This window comes from Pseudorasbora parva, chromosome 19, assembly GCF_024679245.1.
Source record: "Pseudorasbora parva isolate DD20220531a chromosome 19, ASM2467924v1, whole genome shotgun sequence".
In the NCBI taxonomy this organism is placed as follows: Eukaryota; Metazoa; Chordata; class Actinopteri; order Cypriniformes; family Gobionidae; genus Pseudorasbora; species Pseudorasbora parva.
Window position 1 is genome coordinate 26917295 of NC_090190.1, and position 23932 is coordinate 26941226.

At 38.1% G+C, this 23932-nt stretch overlaps 1 protein-coding gene across 2 annotated transcripts in view; it reads left to right on the forward strand.

The window, feature by feature from the left end:
- Positions 1–1330: 1330 nt before the first annotated feature.
- fkbp10a (FKBP prolyl isomerase 10a) overlaps positions 1331–23932 on the forward strand; it is a 201174-nt gene continuing 178572 nt past the window's right edge. The window contains exon 1 of one of the 2 annotated variants that reach the window (XM_067425761.1): positions 1331–1702. In XM_067425761.1, coding sequence (XP_067281862.1) covers positions 1518–1702 — 185 coding nt within the window. In that variant the 5' untranslated portion in view covers positions 1331–1517. The remainder of the gene's footprint in view (positions 1703–23932) is intronic. The other variant, XM_067425762.1, reaches the window with a different exon arrangement.

A 23932-nucleotide genomic window follows, 5' to 3' on the forward strand; every position in this document is an offset into this window, starting at 1 on the left:
CTCAAATTTTCCACATAAATGCACGGCTATTTAAATAGTCCTTATACTTTTAACCTGTTAGTGGTTGGATCATTAACCTATAATTTTAAAGGTTAGGTCAGTCTATTAAAATGTAACTTCAATCTATTATTATTATTTTTTTAATTATTGAAATATCCTTCCTCTTAAATTGAATTAATTTTAAAATCTCTTGATTTTAGATCTAATAAGAAGAGTCGGCTAGTAGACAAACAGAAATGTTTTTAGAAATATGCATGTTTCTCTGCAATTTACACTGTAGCAGTAAAAAAAACAAAAAAACTTTTTTTATGACGCGGAGCTGCGTCATATTCTCGCGCATACGTCGAGTTCACGTCAATAATTTGGTGGATTATATCGTTATTTTGATTTTTGTGCGCACAATCGTTCGTTTGTTTACAAAAATAAATTCTACCACCAGACCACTAGGGATTTCATATGTCAGTATCAGATTTATGTATTTATTCACTGATGTGAAGAATCTCAGGACTAATTATTCGACACAAATGAAGGCAAATATTGTTTACAAAATGATTATTTCCTAACTAGAATTTGTGATACATTTTTTTTCACTGTTCTGTTTCTTTATGCTTTATAAAAAATTAAAAAATGGTAACCAAGGAGATCCAATTTTGCGTCACGACTGAAGCGTGATGTTGTGACGCTTCCCCTTATTTGTGCGTTCAAATCGGTTCAAATGCAGCACTGCCTTCCCGGAATGCTATGCAGGCGCGTTAAAGTCGCTTGACGTCACCCATAGGAATAAAGTGGAGCGCGGCGTGACAGAAGTGTTACATGGAAAAGTGGGTCCCGTCTTGATACGGTGATTGACAGGGTGCAGCGGATACTTGATCAACTCGGATTGCATTTTCAATTCCACACTGAATTTTGCTACATTCATTGCAGGAAATTTAATGAAAATGCAAGTATCTTAACTCTGAGTGTAAATGCAATTAAGAAAAATAACATTTAAATGATAATTTTGCTAAAAAAAAAAAATCTTGAACATGTTAAACACATCTAATATTTTCTCTAATACATTTAAATTTAAATTTTGCAACTTATAAAGTATTAAATATATATGTAGAAATGGCAAATGTAAATTATATTATTCAGTTTGAATTGTCATTTTGCACCAAATGTTGCACACATGGCAAGGAAAATGTCAATTTAAATACTCAAATGCATTGCCACTTTGCATATTGTATTGGAAATTGAAATTTGCTGCACATCAGCTTCCACAGTGATTGTTGCTTAAATTTGGGAGTGCGTAATCGGATGGAGTTTAGGACCGCGCGTTTGTTGCTGCCTTTGCTTTTGCTTCTGACACGCAGCAGCCTACATGACACAGCCTACGTGAACATCAACTTATTCCAAGTTATTTTCAGCTTGTTTTGTCTTTGTGTCAGTTTCTCTTGCAGAATAACGTTACCGATGTAAAACAATAGATTAAATAAAAGAAAAAAAAAACGCGACAGCTGCACATCTTCTTACCTTAAATGGCGATACAATCAGTACTCACTTTTTTCCTCACTCTCATACACGTTATATATGGTCAGTTAGAAGATGTGATTATTGATAGATACTTGATACCAACACACTGTTCGAGAGAGGTTCATGTCGGAGACTATGTTCGGTATCATTATAACGGCACATTCAAGGATGGACGGAAGTTTGACTCGAGGTGAGTGAACTTTATGCAATAATTTATATAGGCCTATGGTAAAATGTCTAAAACTGAGGTGAGTATAATGATAGCGTGGCCATGGCCTCGCTAATTGCTGGCATTATTTTCTTTTCATTGTACAAATACTTCACTTAAGTTTCTTGTTGACGGGGACGTTTAGTGCCAGCTACAATTTATTCTATTAAACCTACAATTTATTCTGATATAATTATGACTCTATTTTAATAATAAATGTGTTAGTTCATAGCAAGTTGAGTGACATGTTTTTTAGTAGCCACTGGCCAGTGATAATATTTTGACTGATGGTAAACGTGATTTCACGAAGTTAAACATGTCAAATGTTTCTGTTGTCAACATTTGTTCATAGCTACATCCCTGCGGATCATTGTACACCAGTCTTTTATCTTCAGCAGAAAAGTAAACTAAAAAATGACAATGGTTCAAAGTAGCCTATACATCTTTTAGAAATCTAGAACATTTCCAACAAAAGTACACATTAAACAAGTTAAATTCTTGCAGTCTAACATTCCCACATTGGAAAAGAAAAGAAAAGAAAAGAAAAGAAGAGAAAACAAAAAAGATGTATCAGTCGTGTTACATGAGAGGTCATATCATATTTCTTCAAAACAAATATTTTTTTATTATAATAATTTTTAAAATGATTAATTATTCTAAATAAACTCACTTTCATCACTTTCATTTTTACATGAGGTGCATACATCAGTTAACATCACAGTATTTGGATAAGAGAGCATTGCATTGGTAGACTGTGTAAACCCAGCCTGATCTGCCGGTGATTTGATTTCACCCTGCAACTCAGTCTGGAAACCTTCATTTCTACTGCTTCTGTTTCACTTTTGCTGGAACCAATCACAGACTGGCTTATCCACATGGCGTGTTATTGGTGGTTTTAACGCGATGATGAATAGCGATAGGTCGTTGTCTGTTGATCACGCCTCTAGTGGTCTCATTGGTTGAAGGACTATCCAAATGCATATAGAGTCACTTGAATAATGCTCTTTTATCACGCCCCTTGTGCAGTAGAAAGTACAGAGCAGACTCCCCAGACCAATGTTCAATCTTAAATTGAGCTTGGTCTGGTGATAACCAAACAATTGCAAGGGTAGATTTCATGCAGAATTTCCTTTACTTAAAAGCAAAACGACCTCTTAACATAACTGAGGTAGTCGTTTAGAGCATGACTCAGGGGTAAGGTAGGCTCGCATCAAAAACCTTATGCTGCTTGGAATAGCATTTATCACAGTTAAACGGGACATTTCATATGACAGAATGTCACCCTTTGGTTTGAATAGATCAGCAACAAAAGCTATGTTTTTATTAAAGGGTTAGTTCACCCAAAAATGAAAATTTTGTCATTAATTACTTACCCTCTTGTCGTTTGACACCCTTCGGACATCTTCGGAACACAAATTAAGATATTTTTGTTGAAATCTGAGGGCTCAGACAGGCCTTCATTGATGCCAATGTAATTTCCTCTCTCAAAACCATAGACTGTAAAAAAAAATATGGACTTAGTGTCCGTGATGTCACCCATAGGATCAGCATGACGTCATTCGTTTACATCGGTGCAGCCAATGAATGTTTGTGTTTCCCTTTCATTTTCCTTTAATTGTATTTATTGTATGTAGTTATTGCGTCCTTATGCTGATGAACATTGTTTGTTAAATGTCTTGAGAACATACTGAATTGTTTTGTATTTTTTAAGTTAAAAAAAAAACAAAAACAAACAAATAAATAAATAAAGTTTCGCATTGTTTGTATTCAAAGCCTTTTTTGCAACCAAATCGTTTCCTCCCAAGTTACATCACAACAAGCTTTCAAATCTTCTCATTTTTTGAAAAACAAAAGTAATATTGTAAGGCCTATTTGGTTGTAAATAACAGCAAACATATGTAGGCCTATAACTCAACACAGTGAAGAAACGTCAGCTTTAAAACTTGAGCAATAGGTCTATAGTATTTCATGTGATATCTTTGTTATACACATTCAAATAAATTTGATACATTAAATTGATCATAAGTGACAGCTGTTACATTAACATTCTTTAAAAAATAGATTTTTCTATTTCTATTCAAAAAATCATGAAAGACAAATGTAATACGGTTTCCGTAAAAAATCTTTGAAAAAATCAAATAAATCTAAACAATTGTGTTCTACATTTAAGGTTGATCTCTCAAAAAGTGAGCTTTCAGTCAGATTGTATTTGGGCGCAGTATACTAAACATTTTCCATTAGATGCTAGCAAAGCTCAACTGGGAAACATGTGGGATTAGTTATTCGTAGTACAGTATCATTTCTCTCTCAAACATTACATGCACACAATTTTTTTAGTACGCACATAACTACACTCTGATATCTGCACCAACATAGCCTACCCACACAATTATAGCTGCATAATTTAATCAAGCTACAGTATAATACAGCTGAAGCAGAAAACAGGATAAAGCAAGTATAGGCCAAACCATGCTTGTGCCATCTGGTAAAGATATAAACATTTAGTTTTGAACAAAGTCCACATAATTTTTTAGTTAAATGGCCAAAAAATGGCTAAATGGCCTTTGATTAAAAAAAAAATAGCTGTTTTCAATGGGGACATTTTGTCATTAAGGCCCTACTAGTGTAACTGTGTTTATTGTGTCAAATATTTAGGAAAGGATATACGGGTGGAATATAAACATTCCTATAAAAATACACACTTCTGCCAAAAATGTATGCATCTGGCACTAACATGGGGACATTTAAAAAAAGAAAACCCACACACACAAAATGTCCTTAGGATGTTAGGGTTAATTCACATTCCCTTATACTTTGCGTTGATAAAACCAATACAACAACAACACCATATCCCTAAGTGGAGTATTCGTTTCAGTTCAACTTTAGGCTATACTTTTTACTATTTCTTAATGTTTTTTTAACGTTACAAGAAGCTTTGAAGAACATATTATGTATTATGTATTTATTTATTCATCTTTTTTAAATTAAATTTCAAAAATACAAAACAATTCAGTATGTTCTCAAGACATTTAACAAACAATGTTTATCAACATAAGGACGCAATAACCACATACAATAAATAAAAAAATAAAAAATAAAAGGCAACACAAACATTCATTGGCTGCACCGATGTAAACAAATGACGTCATCCGCGTGCACGCGGAGGTCAGTCTGATTCTGGCAAGCAGTCGAATTTTGGCACAACACCGGCCCAAGGCATAAGCGAACTAAGCGGGCCCCCCTTGGCCACCAGGGGTCCCCCAAGAGCACAGGAAATGACTTGCATGCATGAATGGCTACATGTTACTTTGTTCGAAATCGCAAAATGGCATTTAACAATTACTAAATAAACTACAAAATGTTAAGTTTTCTAATATATGCACGGATTGATTCTGACAGCGCGCACAAACTCGCAGTGCCATCGTCTGGATTAGCTTGTTCGTCAGGGTTCAAAGTCCACAGTGCGAGGAAAAATAAATAAATTGCCGCTTAAAAGGTGCTGCTCGTCAGTTGCCCGGCGGTAACCTTTTTATGAATGGATGGATTTGAGTATGTGATTTGGTTTATTGCAAATATCTTTTTTGACATGCTGCATCATGTTTTTGTTCACAGTAAATGCTTCTCTGCAAGTGCTATAGCCTATGTTTGAGTCGCTAAAGATTATATATATATATTATATATTATATGAGAATGCAAATTCGTTCTTCTCCAAAAAGCGTTCCCAAATTCGTAATAAGAATAATTTATAAATATGTTGTTGTCAACAAATAGAAGGACTAATGTCTTCCTTCATGTTTCCACCAAAATAAAATGTTTAATATTTGAAAGAAATCCACCAGCATTTCTCGTTTTAAAAGATGTCTCTTATGCTCACCAAGGCTGCATTTATTTGATCAAAAATACAGTGAAAACAGTTAAATTGTGAAATAATCACTCATAGAAAACAGCTATCTTAAATTGCAATAATATATGATATATATAATATTCTTGTGATATGAATATCAAGTAGCCTAAATTGTAATGTGTTCCTGTAGGTCTAAGCTGAATTTTCAGCATCATTACACCATGATGCTTCAGTGTCACATGATCTTTCACAAATCATTCTCATGATAATTTGCTGCTCAAGAAACCTTTCTTTTTTTATCATGTTGAAAACAGTTGTGTAGAAAAAAAGTATGATTCTTTGAAAGCTTTCTATTTTAGATAAATGTTCTTTTGAACTTTTTATTCATCAAAGAATCTTGGGGTAAAAAATTGTGAGCATATTTAGCATAGACTTCTTTTAACAATATTTTATAAAAATCATACATATCCCAGTCTGAACTGTACTGTAAGACTTTGAATATTAAGGTGCAAATGAACACCTGAGCACTCTTGTGGGTTTGCTACTGTTACAATTAAAAAACGTATAAGGGTAAAAACATGACAGACAGACATGATGTAAGCAACACCGCTACAACTAATAAATTGATCATGGGTGTGTGATTATTATTGAGAATTGACAATAGTCAATCACAGAGGGGCCCCCAAATAAAATTCTGCTTAGGGCCCCATGAAGGCTTGGGCCAGCCCTGCATAGGATTCTAATAAGCCATTCTTAAGCGTAAAGTAGGGGTGAGCTGGCCATTGGCATCTTGTTAGCGTGTCATGGCGCGTCACTCCCGGATAACAGAAAATGGGCAAAGAGGCAGGATGTGGGTGGAGCTTATGTGACACAATGGGCCCTATCTTGCACCCAGCGCAATTGACTTTGTACACCGACGCATGTGTCATTCCTATTTTGCACCCGCGCAAAGCGCGCTTTTCCCTCCACAGAAGCACGTCGCTAAACTAGTGAATGAACTTGTGCTCCCTGGGCGGTTCAGCGCAAAAAAGGAGGCGTGTTCCGGCGCAAACAATCCCTGGTGCTATTTTGCTGTTCCATTAAACAGTTGCGCCACTGACCAGAAAAAACCTGGTCTAAAGTCAGTGGCGCGTTGTTCATTATGCTATTTTAAGGGCGCATGCTTGACCAAAATGTATAGCGTGCACAACGCGCATACACTTTGCTCATGAAATCTACACAGATGCAACAGTTATTTTTGCAAATCATAAATTGTTACACAAAAAAAAAAAATTAGCACATTGTGGTGTGCCACGAAGATGTGAAAAAATTGGCATAAATCTAGCTTACAAATTAAGGATTAGACCTGTTTGCCCAATAGTGGCAAGACGTATATATATATATATATATATATATATATATATATATATATATATATATTTAAGGACATCTGACAAATTGGTTTGTCCGTCAAGAACCAAGAAAAAAAATCGACTAAAAAAATAAAAAACTGTTTAACCGACGCCTGTTCAACCGACGCTATTTTGGGTGGGTTTCTCCCATCCCCATACAACACAACTTCTCTGTCTTTCACTCCCTTACGAAAGGAAAATATATTTACCAATATATTAGTTGAAATATATTTTAATATATTGTAAATATATGGAATAATATATTGATGGTATTATAAAATATATTATATATTCATGTAATATATTGCAAAATATACAAATGATTGCTGCTTTCAATATATTGCAATATATTGAAAGATATAAATATTAATTCCCATATATGTTAAAATATTTCCTAATGTATTGCATGAAATTTTCCAATATACTGCAATATATTTTTGTTTCGTAAGGGCTGCTCTTACAAGAACATCAGTCACGTCGGCTGTGAACCGCTCCTGGCGTGCGCCTGGTAAATACGCCATAATAATAACAATCCATAATGGAACTTGCGCACCTGCTTTTAAAGGGAATGTAGGATGCCGCTCTGATTGGTTTATTCACGTTACGCCCAAACCACACCTATGAATAATGAAGCTACTTCAGACCAACCCATTTTAGATTTGCGCCGGGCGCAAGAGCCATTTATCCTGCCGGGAAAATAGCAACAGCGTCGAGACCCGCCCACAAATTTAATTGCGCTCCGTGCTTTGACACTTGTGTTTCAGATCGTTAAAATAGGGCCCATTGACTATAGACAGCAGATAAATGGCTATCCACCTGCCACTCAACGTAACCACTGCCTTAATTATGCAGAACTTTAAGGCTTTATATAATGTAAACGAATGAGTTATAAAAAAAATTCACCACCCACAGAGTTGTCATGAAGGGAAAAATTAGCTGCATAGACCAAAACCACAATTTGTACCAGGCTGCAAAACATGTTTTTTTCTGCTGTAAAGTTGGGAATTTGAACATGGGGCTCAATGAGATTCTGTTCCCTTCTGGAGCCTGTCCCTAGTGATCAGAAACTTCGCTTGATGTTGGAACATTTACATACACCCGACATACTTGAGTGTGTTCTCGCCCGCCAGTATTTTCCTTACAAATGCTCTACTAAGGCTTAATTTATGTGGTTTGGAATGCAGTGGGCTTGTATATTAAAAATAGGAAACTCGCTTACAGAAGGTTTTCAGTTTCAAATGCTCGCGCACTCTTTATGAAGAGTGTTTGCACATGCGGCTGTGCACTCAAAATGCTTTTATGATGCATAATTAATTTAAACAGTCAATAATGTCTTAAGGGATTAAAAAGACAGGACAAACCACATCTTATGTTTTAAAAGAGATCTGTGCATTAGTGTGAATGCATATTTTGTGCTGTCTGTGATTTCATGACTGCCGAGGAGGTTTTGTATTTTGCCGGCAGCAGCTAACAGCGACTACTGAGAGGGTCCCCCTTGAGGGGGATCCCGATTATTACATTGACTATCAAAGGGGCACTCACACAGTTTGTTGTTGCATTTTATTCTTAACCTGTCCTTGTCCTGGGGACCCAGGCCAGTTAGGGGCCCCAAGCAATTGCTTGGTTTGCTTGCCTTGTCATGACGGGCCTGCTGATGTGCAATGAGCTTCCAACACGGACGATAGCGGATGAGTGTTTCTGTTGCCTCGATGGCTATTTCTCACAGAATGGGCTGGATTGGATAAATTGCGTAGGCATTTGCACGGATGGCGCAGCCACAATGACTGGCAGCAGAGGTGTCAAAAGTACTCGCATTCATTACTCAAGTGGAAGTATAGATACTAGGGTTTAAAAATACTTCTGTAGAAGTTGAAGTATCAACTCAAGCTTTTTACTTAAGTAAAAGTGTAAAAGTACTGGTTTCAAAACTACTTAAAGTATAAAAGTAAAAGTAATGTAAGGAAAAAAATGCCATTAAAGACAAAAGCTCAGGCCACACCACAGGGGCCTATAGTGCACTACCCCACCTCCTCAAGAAAAACACTTTTCTAAAGGCCATAATGACTATAATGTTATATTAAAATGTTAATGTTGAAAAATTTGGGAGGCACTGGCTAACTGTTTCAGCTGCATATATAGGCCTACCCATTGAAAATGAATGCATTTTAGTACAATGGAAATATACCATTATGTGTACTGCTAAGCATTGACATGTGTTTCCTGAAGCGGAAGATATGATGACTAGTTGCCTATAAGTAATGTTATCAATAACCTTTATTGGAATGTAAATGTAGGCTACATGTGTGATCAGTGTTGCCAGATTGACGACGCTTTAGAGCCCTACGGGCCCTGACTTTTTTACACCCCTAAACTCATACCCACTGTCGGCCGCTGACTGCTTGGTTGTCACTTTAAAAAAACAAAAAACAAACAAATTATCCAAAAATTTTTCTAAATTAACTTTAATAAAGAAACTAAACGAAATATAACTACTTGGACATTACAAACAAAGCTGAACTATTTTAATGACTGCAGGAGTGTGTCATAGGATTGTGCAGGGCCTGTGCAGGGCTCAAAGCTCAACAAAACCAGCCCACTTTCCTCCTCTGTGAATATATAGTAAAATGCAATTTATTCCTGTGATCAAAGCTGAATTTATTATCATTACTCCAGTCTTCATTGTCCTATGATCCTTCACTAATCATTCTCATATAAGGATTTGATGATCAACACACATTTATAATTATTATCAGTTGCGCTGCTCATGGTGATGCTTAAATTTTGTGGAAACCATCAAAACATTTGTGGTAAAATTAAAAAAAGAGAGAAATTAATACTTTTATTGATCAGACATGCATTTAATTGATCACAAGTGATATTGTTAATATTACAAAAGATAATAATTTATTTAATAAATGCAAATAAATGCTGGCAAATAAATGCTGTCATTGAACTTTCTATTTATCAAAGAATCCTGAAAAATAAAATGTATCATGGTTTCCACAACATTTTAAAGCAGCACAACTGTTTTCAACACTGATAATAATCATAAATGTTTGTTGATTATAAAATCGTCATATGAGAGTGATTAGTGAAGGATCATGTGACACTGAAGACTGGAGTAATGATAAATTCAGCTTTGATCACATAGGAAAAAAGCTGTTTTAATTTGTAATAATATTTCACAATATTACATGTGAAAATGTGACAGGGTATTACTTCTACGAATCCGCTTTTGGAATTTGGACTTTCTGTGAGAGCGCCCTCCTCATATTTAGATGCGAATAAAATGACAGGTCATGCATAGATTATTTTTTGTCTCTGATTTTAAATCTTAATGTATTCACATTGGTTTCTATGTAAATACACTTGCCCGTGACCTCAAAAAGCGCTCTATCAACCGAGATTAGAGAAGGCTGTCTTTAGCGTCCTTGTTAATTTGGCCGTCGCCGCGCAGGGTAACGCTGGTTCGAATCCCGCTCGGAGCGGGTCGACTAGAATCGGTGAAACCCAATAAAAGTGCGGGGGACGAAAATACATTTTATTAAAAGTGAGGGGGACACGTCCCCCCCCGTAATCTACGCCCATGCCACTGCCAAATTGCGTAATTCATTGATACTGTACAATAATCCGCAGACAAAAAACAACAACAACAATGCGCTTAGCTTTGCTCTGACAAAACTACAGTACCCTTGTGAAGTTCATAGAACATGCACTTAGCCCAATCAAAACTGATTCATCATTGATTCAAACCTCTTTCAGCAGCTGTTGGGGTTGCTAGTTGCAGATTTCCTGAGTGTGTATATTATGATGGACAGGAATCATGATTATATTTATAAAGAGTCTTCGAGTCACAGGTGTAATCCACGTTTTCTGTAGAAACGGCTTTTATATATATATATACTGTATGTATGCCACTTTAGCATAGCGATCACTTGAATACACCTACGACGAGTTATCGCGCTAAAAACCTGGCTGTCATGAATGAGCGCGTCTGCCTGCTGATCGCTGATTGACTGAAAGTGCATGCTCGTCCGCTGGAACCCGCCCAATCTGGCAACACCGCGTGTGATTTGTGCTTTGAGTCATGTGCAGTAGAGCCCTCCACGGGCCTCAAATTTAGGCCCTAGCCCGGCCCGTGTCCGACAGCTTATCAAAATTCTCGGCCCGAGTCCGACTGGAGTCCGTGTTTTTTTTTTTTTTTTTACATTGTTTTTAATGTCAACGTAGTTATATTTCGTTTCGTTTCTTTATTAAGCTAATTTAGAAAATTTTTTAGAGCATTTTTTTGTTTGTTAAATTAAAGTTTTTTTTTTTTAAGTGACGACCAAGCGGCTAGAGGCCGACAGTGAGCTAACCGCATATTTAATCAATTTAGTCTCTCAAATCAACTCTTGATTTGTCTTGCCTAAAATCCATAGATATAAAACACTTCAAGCATCACAATGTTAGTTAATTTCGCCTACTATTACCACCACAGTAAAAGGCATTTTTGACGAGCTGAGGCAGGCTGATTCTGCTTGCGGCTCTCGCAAACGGAGCTAAACAAATAAAAATAAAAAAAGAACATGCAGGTTGTCTTACAGCCTTCCTTACACCTACGCAAAATGAATGTAAATCCCATCTTCAATTCCCGTGGTATATGCTCATTTAACGGAGTTTACAGCAACGAAAGCATAAGATTAGATGCATTTTATTCAGCAGCTCATTTCAAATTCAAAGACCACATAAGAGAGAGAGCGACCTAAGCACACTGGTAAGATCATGTAGTCTCATTCATTTTTATTGAAGATGAGTGTTGCAGCACCATCATATCTATCTGACTACAACATGTCACGCTCTCGCACATTTATTTTTATCCGCTTGCCAGGAGTAAAATTTATACATGTGGTTTAAACAACCAGATACTGCCTGCTTCGGTCGGAGCCGTGTGGAAAACGCGTGCATGCTTTAAATAGAAGAGACGCCTATTTTCACGCGACACGCAAGCGTGTTGGAAGTGTTTCCAGGCGAAATATAATAGTAAAAGATTTTTATATGCCATTTTGACACGAATACATATTAATAAAAATGACATTTTCATGTTTGAAAGTCTGTAGGTTAATATAAATGCAGATATAGGCCTAATTGTAATAATAAAAAACAACATAGGCTAATTATCGATTTTGAAATATTAAACCTGTCAATACAGAACGAAATATTCTGTAGCCTTTTGCCGTCAATACCATGGTATGGGCTGGCTACTGCCGACATTGTCTTTGCTGTATCAATAGGCAATATATTTATATTTAACATGAAGTATAGGGCTTCCCTGTACTGTACATTAATAGCAGCAGACTCTCCGCGGATGACACGCAACAGAAACGCTACGCTCACAAGAAACGCGGGCTGCTGCTGGCGCGGACTCTGAACCTATGCTCTGAACACTGTGTGACCCATCTTGACAGTCGCGTTAGCTATTATGGTCTCGTGTTGTTTTTCACCAGCGCAGAACATCTCATTGCTTCTTTTAATTAATAAAATGAATATAAAACGAAGGATAAGCCTAAAAAAGGCCCGAAGCCCGGCCCACGTTTAGGTATGATGTGAAAATTGGCCCGAAGCCCGGCCCTAGGGGCGTAAAAAAGTCGGGGCCCGTCGGGCTCGGGCATAAATGCAGGGCTTTAATGTGCAGGCTCGATGGATCGCGTAGTAACCAATAGGGTGTTGGAATGGTATATGTTTACACTTCTCATCCAACCACAATCAAATTCACACTATCCGGATGACGCGATTTATCTGCATAGTTTTTTTTAAACAAGATGAAATAAAAGAGGAGTAACGAGGCTATTTTTAAAAAGTAAGTAGTAAAAAGTACAGATAATTGCGTGAAAATGTAAGGAGTAGAAGTAAAAAGTAGGCAGAAAAATAATTACTCCAGTAAAGTATAGATACCCAAAATTTCTACTTAAGTAATAGGGGTGTAACGGTTCGGTTCGATGCGATACACTGGTGTCACGGTTCGGTTCGGTACGGTTCGGTATGTTTTAGATACAGCAAAAAGAATAAAATGGCAGATAAATTACCTTTTTTATTATTTTTTTATTAAAACTAACAAAGTATGATTTTTTTTTTTCATTGAACAATGATGGAGCTATACTTTACCCATCTTCTATGTAGTTACAGGAATAAGACATTAGCTCTTTGCTCTTTACATTGCCGTGTGCGGTGCGTGTTGCGTTGCGTGTGCGTTGCAGGAGCCCCACATCCTGTAGTGCTTTCACATATGCTGCGTTTGCAGTCCGCAACTGATCCGCTGTTGCATACCACAAACACAGCATTGATTCATTATTTTTTATTTAAAATCCAAAAGTTTTTACTGAACATGCCTCGTCAGAATTGCAATTCTGCATCCGCGTGCAGTGTGAAAGCTGTAATCCATAAACATGGGTACTGAAAAAAATATGCACCGCACACACACTGCAGACGGAGTATGTGTGAAACGGGCGTTAGGTCTCATATCCGCGGCTATAAATGGACCACTCGCCGTGGTGATGTCTTTTGCCATTTGAATAAGTTGGAAATGTCGGTCTAAATGCTGCGGGGATAGTTTGTGGGATAGTTTGTGGCTGTTTCTCCTGTTTATCGTCTTGTTGTCGGCGTAAATGAGTTGATTGACAAGACATGAATTATTCCCGCTGCTGTACCATCAGCAAATGCGACATACCGTTGTTTTTTAATCAATCACTCTTGCCAACACCATCATAGCTTACAAATAATCCAAATTTCACCCAAACACCAGACCTGTTAGTGAGAGACCTCTCGCTACTGAGTAAGCGAGAACCTGACTGAGCAGCCTAAAACATATTTGGTGTTTTTTTTTTTTCTTTCACTTCGGCGGTGTCAGGGGCATTGCCTGTTATGTCGTTTTGGTTATTGGGCTACCTTGTTGAACGCATATTATTATATTTCACACACTTTTTTATTTTCCAAATCTAATTAATTAGTTCAAGAACCGTTCGGTACATAATGCGTACCGCGTACCGAACCGAAAGCCTCGTACCGAACGGTTCAATACGAATACGCGTATCGTTACACCCCTATTAAGTAAGTTAACGAAGTATTTGTACTTTGTTACTTGACACCTCTGCAGCAGTATATAGATCAGATTTATGCATCATGGTTACACATATATAGCCTGGCTCTGCCCTCATACGTACTTCCGCTCAATTTTCATTTTCCTTCAGTACTACGTCTGGGACTGCTGTGTAGTCTTAGGTTTTCTCCGAACAAATTTTTACCAGTCCAATCAGCGAACAGAGGGAGTGGCTGAGAACGATGACGTTGATGTCGAGCGCTAGTTTGAGATGTAGTTCAGTAATGGCAGCGGAGAAAGATGCAAACTAAACCATTCATTGCATTGTGGCACTGCTGCCGAATATCCAGAAGTTAAAGCCGGAGAAATAACAGTCTTTGCTGGGGTTTGTTGGTGGCCATGATGTTGTGGCCCTCCAACAGGGTAAATTCGGGAAAAGTTTGATTTTCCAGATCGCTTTGTTAGTTGTCTGAAGCTATTCGGACGGGAACTGTTTCTCGTGGGGTCGGAAGGTATTGCCATCATTTAAGTTACAGGGACTGGTTATTTATTTTATTGCCGTCCGTCTCTCACCACCCGCGTAAAAATCCCCGGCCGAGTTAACTTACCTACTGCTTTTGACAAACGCAAGGTCGTGTTGATGTAATAGCTGTCCGACATCACATCTTTGAGTTTTCAACAATATATCACTTCAAAATTCACTGTTTGTAATCATTTTTGACCACTGCAGAACACCATATGGTTGCTTTGCTGTTATTAGGATGCATTTATAGACTTGCATGTCCTTAAAATGCTGGCAAGTATTTAGAAGAGCAATATATTTCATCACCGCTCAAACAAATTAAAATAAAAGCACTTAAACATTTGAATTGGTCAGTTATTTCTAGCAGCATTTATTATCATACCAAGCAGACATTTTATTTACAGCATACAATGATGTTACGGACCACGTGAGCGCCGCGTTCCCGATCACAAAACTCTCCTCTCCACCGTGGCGTGAATAAATAATAATCCGAATGCACAAGTTTTAGATTTTATCCTATAGTTTTATTACTGAGGTGGCATGCACATGTGCACTTTTATTTTGTCGGATTTCCATGAGTGAAACAGGCGAAGGGTGCATGACATACGTCACGACCAAACGCGATTGGTTATGGCAGATTGGTTATGGCAGATCAAGAGTGACTCAGGGCAGATCCAATAGTTTTAAACCTCAACAGGGTGCCCGCTTTCGCGGAAATAAACCCTTGTCAAAGGAGAGAGGCCAGACTCTATGTACAAATGAACTGTTCAAGAGTCTGGTAAAACCAGGCTAACACGTATATACTTATGGTTGTAAATACCCCATGTCTGAAATGACAGCTGCTGCAATATACAGCTGCTGATTCTTACAAGTGTGCTAAGACTAAGTAATATAAGCTTAAATGACAACTCCGGGAATTTTTTAAGTTTATCTTGATCGTTATACCTTTGTGAGTACAGTCTATAGAAAAACAAAACAAACAAAAACAAAAAACAACCGGATTGGTGCTTGCAACATGGAGCTATTACAGTTAATGCCCAGAGCCCCCACTCAGCTAAACCGGCATCTATGAGGGCATAAAAGTAAAGGGTGTTTTTGTGCCTCTTAACAGACACAAAATGCAATTAAATTGTCTGTCCAACATGAACAGGTCCCTTGGATGACAATGATATGTGTTAAGCCACTTAGCCATTGTTTAAATTCACCTAAATAGTGTTTTAGACAGCTAGTTGTATCTTGCGCTGAAGTCCTGTGGGAACTCAGTTTATCAGTTGTAGCCGGAAAAAAAAGGCAAATAGTCCAGTTGGGAAGAGCGTTGTGTGTGTAAAGCATGATTATTTTATTACTGCACATCTTTCCTCAAGCTGTGTGTGCCCAAATGGAAGTATAAATAAAGTTTACATTACCTCTATAGTGGTTACACCCATCTTTGACCACGGAATGGCATTTTTCTTCAACCGGCCCACGGAGTTGTGTCTGTGTAAGTGTGTTGTGTCATCCTTGTCAAAGTGTTCGCTGCAAATTTTCACATTCTGTTGCCACAATTGGGAAAGGCCCATACACAAACCATTGTTTCTTCACTTGTGAGCCCAATCAGATCATCACTCTAGTGATGTCCAGTTCACGAACTAATCGTTCTTTTGAACCGGTTCTTTTTAGTGAACCGGGTGAACCAGTTCATCAAGTCGGACTAAATCATTCTAAACGGATCGCGTCTCAAATTAGCACTGATCCCACAAGTTACTTTAGTTACTCACTTTCTGACATGAGTGACAGTACCTCCGAATAGAAATAAACGAATGTCTTGAATTATATGTTGTAACTCCAACCATTTACTGAACTGAGACATGTTTTGCTGAGAGAGCTGATGAACTCACGAACAGCTGATACTAAGCATGCGCGTGTAACTGAACGTGCCGGATCAGCAGTACAGAATAGAAAAATGTTTCTTTCGGACACGTTGGATACTGAGAACCGACGACCCGATGAACAGAGCCTCTTTACACACACAACACTTTTCCCAACTGGACTGTTTGCCTTTTTTCCGGCTACAACGGCATTCCCACGGGACTAACAGCTCCATGTTGCAAGGACCAATCCGGTTCGTTTTTTTTCTATAGACTCTACTCACAAAGATATAACGATCAAAACTGATTTAAAACGCTCCGCCGCCCTACAAAGGCAAAAGACCTTAACTCACTGGAGTGTGGAACTGAGAAAAATGACTTTAAAGATTTTTTGTTGTCCAGCCAAATTAGTTATAGGTAGGACACTGGAAATCTGGCATTTAGATGTTTTAGTAATGACAATCACTGGCGTAGGAACCGGGGGGGACGGGGGGGACGTGTCCCCCTCAATATTGGAAAATGCTGCATGTGTCCCACCCAAAAATTAGCCTATACGCAGGGACAAAAACTGTAACATTTGGAACTTTTATTTTGAAAGCGCAACAAAGAAGATATTCGGTTTTGCCAGTCAAACCCAGAGTGATTTCATGCTTGAATAATCATTCGCAAATCACCAGCTTCATAACGCACGCGCGTTGCTACGGTTACGCGCCTGGCCCGAAGTTAACTTCCAGTGTTTGTTTATCGGTCTTGCTGTAGATAGTATGGAGCACTACTCAGTAGAAAAACACATTTTTGACATAGTATTCTTGGATAACATGATATATTAACAATCAAACAAAGAGCACATGACACCAGCGCAAAAAGAAAGAGTGTGCGACTGACCAAGCCTTGAATGCTTCATAAATATCCAGTCTGACTGCATATGACATTGGCGTCTACTGTAATAGCTGTATGTCTAATGTGATTTACTTGTTATGTATTTGCTTGTAATCAGAAATAATCTACTGTAGAGGTAAGTTATTGTGGCTGCGTTTACACTTGGCATTATGCGATCACCGTGATGCGATCAAGCAGATCACTTTATATTTGTTCACGTCAAGTGGAAGCCACCTGGAGTAACTGATCGGATTTGTGTTTACCGCAAAAATTAATGGCAGTGCATAGAGCACGGGATTTTTGTGATGCATTAGCATTCATATACAATCAATCTCAAATAGAATCTACAAGTTTAAGTTTCCCAACTTTAATCTTATATGAAACAAAGAAACGTGCTATTCCAAATTTCCAATGCATTGTATAATTGAAAGGCGAGTACGCAAGCATTTGGCTATACTGTACAGAAAACGGCATTACAAAGTCAAAGGGTTAGTTCACACAAAAATTTGAATTCGGTCATTATTACTCACCCTCATGTCGTTCCAAACCCGTAAGACCCTCGGTCATCTTCGGACACAATTTTAAGATATTTACAGGTTTGGATCGACATGATTTCACACGGCTGTCGCGCTCTACCGTCACGCTTAGGATAGGCTACTGACCACCTTTTTCAGCATGTGAGCGGAGCACAGTTGCGTGACGCTCCGCTAGATATTCCGCTCTATGCCAGTGAGCTCCACAATTCACTATAAAATGTGAATTATTTGATTTAAATCTAGCGATTTCAATCTTTCTTTAGACGTGTGTTTCATGTTTATGTCATGTATTCACCGAGTTTCAGATTCTCACAGATAGAAAGCGCACCTTTTTAATTTATTTTACTAAAGCACAAAGTTTTGTTGTTATGTGAGTATACACAAATAAAAGTAGACAATTAATAGTTTATAATTATGTCTCACATTTATCGGTATGGCCAAAAATTACGGAGTATTGCGAGTTATAGGCTATCCCCCGTCTTGACTCGTGATGGGGAAAAAAACATCAGAACTCGCCGGTGCGTTCTTCAGCCAGAGGGTTAAAGAAACCGTAGCCTATTTAGTGTCATATTTATGTTTAAATAATAGCCCATAATGTAATTTATTATTATTATTATTATTATTATTATTATTATTATTATTAATTATTTTAATTAGGGATGCATCAAATATTTGGCCGAAAATGGACCATGTGCATTCTCGGTGCATTCTTGGCCGAAAGACTTTCATCACCGAAACAATACGTCCGAAATGTGATGACGCAAACAGAAACCGCGACCTGCGTCCTGGTCTAAAGATGTGGTTCATCTCACATATAATGACGCATCTATGGGTTGTAACTTGAAAATAATACTTTGTTTATGTTTCTCGTGATGTATACACGCACAGGCTCCTCAGTGATACACTAACACCAGCGATTATAAAAGAAAAACGTGGGCAAAACGGTCTCTCTTTATAAACTTTGTTCAATGCATGCGAGTGCTGCCTTAGGTTGGAATATGGACAGTCATTTTCACCATCATCACCCACGTGTAGTGCCAGAAGACGCGAATGAGAACATCTGTCTCTGCACTCTTCCGAAAGCGCGCAGTCTCACAGCGCGCAAATATAGAGTTCTCTTTCAAGTCTTGCGTTTGAACGGACAAACTCACAAAAAAGTAGCCTATGTCAACATGTCCATCTTGATGAGTCTTTAGTAATATTGTTATCTACTTTTTTGGCCTTCAGAACATCTTAAAATGCACATATGTAGATCCTAGAAATCTAAATTTTCTCGGGGGAGCATGCCCCCGAACCCCCCTAAATAACTCACATTTGGAATCTTTGTGATTATAAAAGAGTGTCTTTTTTACGATTAAGGGATGTAGGCCCTACGGTGACACAGAATAAGCCATTCATATTTGATTTGTAAATAATAATAAACAACCGATATCCTGATATAGAAATGAAACCTAAACCTAAAGTGGTACATGCTAGGTTAGGGGGGGCCTAATAGCCTGCACTGGGGCCCATCCACTCAATGGGAGATTATTTATAATAACAACAACATTTTTAAAGGATATTTCTACTGTTGTATTTTTTGGGGGTTACGAATCAAATATTTGCCTTTTAAAGTGCTACTTTCCTTTCTGCCTGCAATTACAGGAGGGGTTTGTACACTTTTATGTTTCCCAACTTCAATATTTGTGTAATAATAAACAGATGATTTAAACAGATGATAAACTGATGATTTTGTTTATTTATTTGCTGTTTGTGATTCTATACATTTTGTACCACGTCACTATAGGCTACTGTTACTATTATGTTGGTGGGATGGACGTTGATTCATAGCGGCGAAAATGTCCCCCCCAATGTCAAAGTCGCTCCTACGCCCCTGATGACAACTATCTACATACACTTTTTTTTTACTCAAACTTGACTTTTGACCCCTATTTTGAAGTTACGGCACTCTGCCTTTGTATTGTCTGCAAAAAATGTGGAGTCATGCCAAGGCAAAAGGCAGTAACTTCCATATTATCAATATTTGGTTGCTGATCACTATTTGCAAAATCAATATAGTAACACCTTTATAAAATCTAATGATCATGGCATTTATTTTGGATGATTTACAATTAATTATAGCCATCTTCTTATTACCATCATTTGCTTTGGTTGCATTCTGATGCCATTATTAAGGACACAATACGGCTAGTAAAGAGTATCTTCATTGGTGTGCAGCAAAACTTACAGGTTGATAGGTGACACTGAATTATATGAACAAGATAAGATTATTTCTAATGAGTAAACATTTGCATATATAATGCAAAGATATAAAAAATAGAACAAATAAAAAATCTTGTAAAAATGCATGGGATTGGAATAAGATAAATAGCAAATAGTGCCGCTGGTTAATCAAGGGTTAAGTTTGGCTATCACACTCTAATGACAGCGCGGACTGGATCGGATTGCCCATTCATAGGCTAAACAGAGTAATTATTTATTGCGATATGTTTTTAATGTTTTTATCTAGTAAAAAAAGATACAATAGGCTACATAGCTTATACTTTTAAATCTTTGAATAAAAATCACCTAGCCTAAAAGAACAACTTTTAGATTGATGTGAACGACAGGAATAATTCTCAGAATGCTTGTGGATTAAACATAATAATAATAATAATAATGAATTTTATTTGTAAAGCACTTTACATTTTTACAATCTCAAAGTGCTACAAAACACCAAGTGGTAGTAAATAGCCACTTTTAAAAATAAAAATAAAATAAAATAAAAATAAAAATTATATATATATATATATATATATATATATATATATATATATATATATATATATATATATATATATATATATACATACACATACATACATACATATACATATACACACATACACACACACACATATATATATATATACATATACATATATACACATATACATATACATATACATACATACATATGTATATATATATATATATATATATATATATATATATATATATATATATATATATATATATATATATATATATATATATATATATATATACATATAACACAATAAAACCTATAAAACACATTTATTCGAAAGCTTGTGTAAAAAGATATGTTTTAAGGTTTCGTTTAAAAACGTCAATAGTCTGTGGGGCCCTCAGGTAGTCCGGCAGGGCATTCCACAGCCTCGGAGTTGCCGATGAAAAGGCCCTACCACCCATGCTGCAAAGTTTTGTTCTCGGAACTTGGAGGGTGTTTGTGTTTGCCGAACGAAGGGTGCGTGAAGAAGTCGGATAGGTGATAAGTTCCTGTAGGTAAAGGGGGGCATGTCCGTGAATACACTGATGGGTGAGGAGTGAAACTTTGTATTCAATTCTCAACCAGACGGGTAGCCAGTGAAGAGATTTCAGGATAGGGGTGATATGTTCATGCTTGCGCACCCTCATCAGGATTCTGGCAGCGCTGTTTTGGATGTATTGCAACCTCTGGATGCTTTTGCCAGAGATCCCGATGAGGAGTGCATTACAGTAATCCAGCCTGGAGGAGACAAAGGCATGGACGAGCCTCTCTGCATAAGCCAGGCTGAGAGTTGGACGGAGTTTGGCGATGTTCTTGAGGTGGAAGAAGGAAGTCTTGCTGAGGTGTTTTATGTGGGTGTCAAAGGTGAGCTGAGAATCCATTTTGACCCCTAAATTATTGACAGATGTGGAAAGGGTGATATTTTGGCCAGAGAAAGTAATGCCAGTGATGATTGAAGAGCGAAGCTGATGTTGCGTACCAATTAAGATAGCATTAGTTTTGGAACAGTTCAACTGTAGGAAATTGAGGTTCATCCATGTCTCTATCTCCTCCAGGCAGGTGGTCAGTGTGGATGTTGGCAGGGGAGCAGAGGAATTTGGGGTTGTCCGTAGATAAAGCTGTGTGTCATCAGCATAACAATGGAATGATATACCATGTCTGCTAAGGATTTTTCCAAGGGGAAGCATGTACATAGAGAACAGTGTGGGTCCCAGCACAGAGCCCTGAGGAACACCACAGGTGACATTTTGGGTGAGTGATTTGCATTTTCCAAGGGCAACATACTCAGTTCTACCAGTGAGGTATGAAATAAACCAATTATGAACTTTTTCTGAGAGTCCAATGTTGTATTTCAGGCGTTGTAAGATAATGTTGTGGTCTACTGTATCAAAAGCAGCTGTTAGGTCTAGTAGGAGGAGAAGAGATGGAGAACCAGTATCAGCTGTCATCAAGAGGTCATTGGTGATCCTGACCAAGGCTGTTTCAGTGCTATGACCAGGGCGGAAACCCGACTGAAACTTTTCAAACAGGTTATTGTGTTTGAGGTGAACATGAAGTTGTGCTGCAACTATTTTTTCTAGGACCTTCGATAGAAATGGCAGATTCGATATGGGCCTATAGTTGGAGAGAACTTCTGGATCCATGGATGGGTTTTTCAGTAAAGGTTTGATGACAGCAGTTTTTAATGTAGATGGGATCTGACCAACCGTAAGGGAGTGGTTTATGATTTTGGTAATAAAAGGAGAAACTATAGAGTGGTTGGCCTTCAATAGAGTTGAAGGGAAAGGATCCAGAGCACAAGTGGTCGGCTTCATTTTTTTTGATGACATCCTCTACCTGTTCCTGTGTAGCATTTGAGAAAGAACAGAGGGGCTGGACAATCTTCAATGGTGGGTCATCCATTTGAGGGGACAGAGCAGTAGTAGTAGTAAGGTTGGAGCGGATGTTATTTACTTTTTGTTTGAAAAAATGAATATGCATATTACACCTTTCCTCGGTTGTCTCAGAGTGGGAGAATGCAGGGGGTTTAAGAAGGTGGTTTATAGTTGAAAAAAGTTGTTTAGAGTTTCCATGGTTGGTATTAATGATAGTGGAATAATACTGTGACCGTGCGTTTCGCAGAGCTTCTGCATAAGCCCTCTTTTGTTCCCGGTATGCCTGTTTGTGAACAATAAGTCCCGAGGCCTTGAAGCGCCGCTCAAGGACACGCCCCGCCGCCTTCATCTTTCGCAGCTCGCAAGTGTACCAAGGTGCTGAGCGCGTGAATGAGACTGTCCGGGATATTAGCGGGGCATGGAGGTCCAGAAGACTGCTCAGGGACTGGTTATAAAAATCCACAGAGTCAGCAACAGAAATGAAGTCAGAAAAACTGGAGGAGACAGATGAGATATGTTGAAGGTCCTGGGTTAGGACATCCACATTGATGTTGTTCAACCTTCTATAGTGGATCTGTCGCTTAGGTTTGGTGTGAGATGACAGAAAGGGCAACTCCATAGCCACAACCTTATGATCTGATACTCCAAGATCATAGACCTGCAGGTTACTGAGGAGGAGGGCTGAGTTTGAGATGACCAAATCCAGTATGTGTCCCTTGGAATGTGTGGGGACATCAACATGTTGTTGTAGGTTGAGGGTGTCCAATAGCTGAAGAAAATCAGCAGCAGGATGACATGAGGGAGTGTCAACATGAATATTTATATCTCCCAGGATTATGATATTTGTAGAGGTAGTACAAAGTGTAGTGAGAAGATCAGATATTTCCGTAATGAATGCAGAATTGTGTTTAGGGGGCCCGTAGATAAGCACAACAGTCATTGGAAAAGGAGGCTTACATTTAAATGCTAAACACTCGCATGAAGATGTCACAGGCAGCGTAATGCGGGACAACTCCAGGTCCTGTCGGTGGATGACTGCTAGGCCACCACCGCGGCCCGTGCTGCGAGCTGCTTCCAAGTAACTGTATCCGGGGGGACAGGCTTCATTTATGGCAGAATACACCTCCGGCTGATGCCATGTTTCTGTCAAACACATAAAGTCAAGTCCTTTCTCCCTAATGTGTTCTTCAATCAGTACAGATTTATTACTGATGGATTGAGTATTAAAAAGTTCGAATTTAACCAATGACTGAGGGGTGAGTCTCTGGACCGGACACAAAACATTAAAATCCACTCCGCGCAGACTGGAATCCACTCCACGGAATGTATCCAACCCAAAGTGCAGGGATCCCGTGCTGGAGTGCAAATGTCTCGCGATATTTCCAGTGTTGATAGTACCTGGAGCGACGGCATTCCGATGACGCGTCAGACATGCGACTGATGACCAGAGAG